This window comes from Leptopilina heterotoma, unplaced genomic scaffold, assembly GCF_015476425.1.
Source record: "Leptopilina heterotoma isolate Lh14 unplaced genomic scaffold, ASM1547642v1 Lhet_38, whole genome shotgun sequence".
Classification (NCBI taxonomy): domain Eukaryota; kingdom Metazoa; phylum Arthropoda; class Insecta; order Hymenoptera; family Figitidae; genus Leptopilina; species Leptopilina heterotoma.
In genome coordinates, this window is record NW_025111054.1 from 622,756 (window position 1) to 627,431 (window position 4,676).

At 19.9% G+C, this 4,676-nt stretch overlaps 1 protein-coding gene across 1 annotated transcript; it reads left to right on the plus strand.

Annotated features, from left to right (window-relative positions):
- The first annotated feature begins 420 nt into the window (after nucleotides 1-420).
- Nucleotides 421-1,450, plus strand: LOC122505919. The gene is made up of 3 exons (XM_043617802.1): nucleotides 421-580; nucleotides 677-790; nucleotides 961-1,450. Exons 1-3 carry the CDS (start codon nucleotides 527-529, stop codon nucleotides 1,348-1,350), a joined length of 558 nt encoding a protein of 185 aa, XP_043473737.1. The 5' UTR covers nucleotides 421-526; the 3' UTR covers nucleotides 1,351-1,450.
- The last annotated feature ends 3,226 nt before the right edge of the window (nucleotides 1,451-4,676 follow it).

Sequence of the window (4,676 nt, forward strand, 5' to 3'; positions counted from 1 at the left end):
TTTATAGTCATCTTTAGAACCGTTTATAAAATTTGAACAATTGGTCCTTTGAACAGGACGTATGAATGATCCCCCAACTGACAAACAACCAAAAAGTTATTTAACAGAAAAATATTGAACACAATTAATATTTAACATAATTGTCATGTAACGTAACTGACATGCAACAGAATTGACAATTAACAGACTTGACATGTAACACAATTGACATGCAACAGAATTGTTATAAAACAGAATTGACAATTAACATATGATTATCACAATTTCTGATAGGCTATTAATTACAAGTTTTATTTTTTGTATTAAAAAAATGGTGACATTGTAAAAAAATGTTATTGACAAATAATCTTTTTGATGACTACTATAGGTCACGTTTTATTCATATTTCACAAATTCAGACATAAAATACGAGATTAAAGGAAGTGTGTAAAACATTCGAAAATTAAGAGTAAGAAATATGTGTAATCTAAGCAAGTTTTACCATAAGTAACTAGTACTTTGAATAGATCGCTACAATTTGAAGAAAATGTCTTCTATTACGAAACAAGTGTTAGTACTTCTTGTTATCTACATCTTCCATGTAAGTGAATAATTTTCTAATTATATGATAATGAATTGCTAATTCGAAGAAGTGGACGTAATTTTATTTAATTTATTTTTAATAAATTTTCACAAGGTACATCATGCATTCGAAATAGAACCTTGGGCACAATTTTACAACGATAAACTTGGATTAAGTTATACAGAAATCAGAAAACTGGAAAAGTATTTTACCGATCAATTTCATGAGGTGAGCTAAATTTTAACAGAAATGTCAAAAATATCTGTTTCTGTTCACTAAATAGCTAAATTAATTTATACCATATGATTATTTTGAAATAACTTGAAAAATAAAAACTTCTTTCAAAACTTATTAAAGGTGAAAGAATTTAATAACATTAATTCAAAACTGTTTTATAGGTTGGAGAGGAATTTACAAATAAATTTGGAAAACTTGACAAGGGATGCGATCATCTAATTGTTCATGCCAATAAATATTTCATTAAGTTTACTGAATCATCTGAAGAAGCTCTTTTAAAAATATGTAACGTTAAAAGCAAACTGCGAAAACTTCTTAAAATGAATCCAAACTGCCCGTCTAATTTAAGAGAATACCTGAAGGATTATCTTTATAAATTATTTTTTGACCAAATAACTATTTGCTTAAATAAAAAAACTATTGAACCATCGGTAGAGGAGAATTCTGATTCTAAAAGTGTTAGGAGCAATGAGTTAGATTCTCAAAGTGTCAGAAGCGATGAGCTAGATTCTCGAAATGTCATGAGCGAGGATTTAGATTCTACATTTTAATACACTATTCTATTTACTATAGAACATTGAAAATATGTTTGAAGGTTGTAGAAAAATTATGTAACTTGTGGAAATCGTTAATAAAAGAGAATTAAATAAGGTTATTTTAGTTTTTACTTTTATTTTAAGGTAAATTAGTACCAATCCTAAGAATATCAAATATCTATAAATGGCGCCAACATTTGGAAAATTCGAAGTGTGGAAATTACCAAATCAGTTTTGTTTTCTTCAATTTCAATTTTTTCTGATAATAAGAATATTGTACTTCTTTAAAATTATTTTCATCATTTCAATATTCAATTATTATTTTCTAAAATTTTTAACTAAAATTCTTTTTTAAATCAATTATTTTTAATAATTTTCAAAAAAGTTCTTTGGAAATTTCCAAATTCATTTGTTTACAATATTCAAATTTTACGAAATTTCAATAATTATTCGTAAATTCTTCAATTAAATAAATATTAGAAAATAAAAACTTAAAATAATAAAATAAATTCAATTAAACTTTTTCAAAAAAATTAATATCAAAGTTCAATTATTTCTAAAAATTCAAGCTATATTGCTTTTAATATTTAATTATAATAATCTAAAATTTTAACTGAAATCCATTTTTAAATCAATATTTATAAGAAAATTCTACGAAAGGTCAATTATTTAATTATACAAAAAACAATTTATTTATTGGATGTTTCTTAGAATTAAATTCTTATAAAGAATTTTATCAACAATTTTTTTTAAATAATTGAATTTTTTCGACGAATTTTAATAAAATTTTCAAGAATAATTACATTTTTCGAGGAATTCGGTTAAAATTTTATTTAAAATAATTGAAATTCTGCAATGAGTTTTATTATTTATGAAAATAATTGAATACCTAAAAAAAAATTTTATTATTTACGAAAATAATTGAATTTTTGCAATAATTTGTAACTTCTCTAAAATTATATTTTTTTTCAAGAATTTTTAACTAAAATTCTTTTATAAAATCATTATTTTTAATAATTTTTTAAATAGAGCTTTGAGAATTTTCAAATTCATTTGTTTACAATTCAACTTTACAAAAATTTCAATTATTCGCAAAATTTTGTCAATTAAATTTATATTAGAAAATAAAAACTTGAAATTATTTTTAAAAAAATTCAATAAAACTTTTTCAAAAGAATTCAATTATTTAAATACAGAAATTAATAACTTATTAAATAATTGAATGTTTCTTAAAATTGAATTCTCATAAAGAATTTTATCAACAAATTTTTAAATAATTAAATTCTTTTGACGAATTTTAATAAATTTTTTAAAAATAATTACGTTTTTCGAGGAATTTGATTAAAATTGAATTAAAAATAATTAAAATTCCGCAATGATTTTTATTATTTATGAAAATAATTGAATTCCTAAAAAGAATATTATTGTTTTATATTTTATAAATTTTTTTTTAAATACTTGAATTCTTACGAAGAACTTTATTAATTTTTTTACAATAATTGAATTCTAGCGAAAAATTTTATAAAAATCATTTTAAATAATTTATTTTTTTTCGAAAAATTTTATGAAAAGTGTGTTTAAAAATAATTCAATTCCAGTGAAAATTTAATTATTTATGAAAATATTTCAATTCCTAAAAAGAATTTTATTATTTACAAAAATAATTGAATTCCTGTATAAAAATTTTATATTATTTATGAAAATAAGTGAATTATTGCGAAGAAATTTATAAAAAAAATTTGTAAATAATTGAATTCCTGTGAAATTTTTATTATTTTATGAAAATATTTAAATGTTTCCGTAGAATTTTATTAAAATATAAAAAAAAAAGATTTTTTTTTTAATTTTTTTTTTTTTTTTTTTTTTTTTTTTTTTTATAATTGAATTCATTTTTTGAAAATTTTATTAAAATAATAATAGACATTGCAAGTCATTGAATTAAGGAAGAAATTTTGTCAAGAATTTAATAAAAATTTTAGAAATTAATTGAATTTTGAATAAGAATTTTATTATTTATAGAGATAATTGAAATTTTGACGAGAATTTAAAAAAAAAATTTCAACTTTCCATATTTTTGACCTATGAAATTGTAAAAATGGCTGATTTCTTTGACCCTTTAAAGTTAAATTATATTTAGAAAAAAAAATTATACTCGATATTGCTGCTGTTGACAATTTAAGGATCATTCAGGTCTGAAAGAAAAACAATAAAAAGAGAATAATTTGAGAAATATCAAGTCTAACATCCACATTGTGAAATTTATTGACAATAAAATAATTACTCAACAATTATACAATAATAATTATAATTTAAACAATATTTCTTAATTTTATTTCATCTTTGTATTTTTTGTTTGAACCGAATAATTTTTCGTTTCTACTTTATCTATACTTATTTTACAGTAAAGACTTAGGACTCAACTATCTCATATAAATATTACGAAAATTGATGTTTTAATTATTATTCAGAACACCTTTTACAATTACTAAAATTATACAAACCTATGAAAAATTATTCTACAAATAGAGAGCGCTTATTCTAATTAACACAGATCGAATACATTCTTTAAAAAGAATATTGTTCCATTAGGAATACATAAATATATTATATTGAATACGTGAATTAAATAAATCTATATTAAAAATATTCTTTTCTACATCTACGAACATCTAATTTTCAACTTTGCCTTTAACCTGTAATATAACTAGTCTTTGACTGAACTCTGAAATATCTATAACCAATTAAAAAAATTAATACCAAACGAATTATTACCACATTAAGGTATAAATATTACAGGTTTAAATATACATTTAATTTTTCTAATTTTTCTAATTTTTCAGTACTTTTAAAGCGTTATTACCGCATTTTACACGTAGATTTTTTGTAAAAATATTTTTTTCTACATTAGAAAAAGTAAATTTCTATTTTAGAATAAAAAAAAATAAAAAAATATAATTTTATAATTTTATAACAAATGCAAATATTTTTTTTTTGTCAAACTTAAAACTTTACATAAAAATACATTTCTTCGAAAACAAATAACATGTTTTTATCAACATAAATAATATTACGTTGATAATTATTATCAACTTTTCTGATATGTTATTAAAACCGTATTCAAGCTAAAAAAACAGTTTTTAAATATTATTATTCGCAAAAACTGTTTTATTTCTTTCTTTACTTTTTTATCACAACGATTTTTATTTTTTAGAAAAATTTTCTTTTCAATAATTTTTTATTTTTAAAAGAAAAAATTTTTTTTTAAATAAATATTAAAAACATTTTTTTAATTAAACTAATTGTAACTAATTTGCTATCAATTTAGATTTTAAATATTTTAA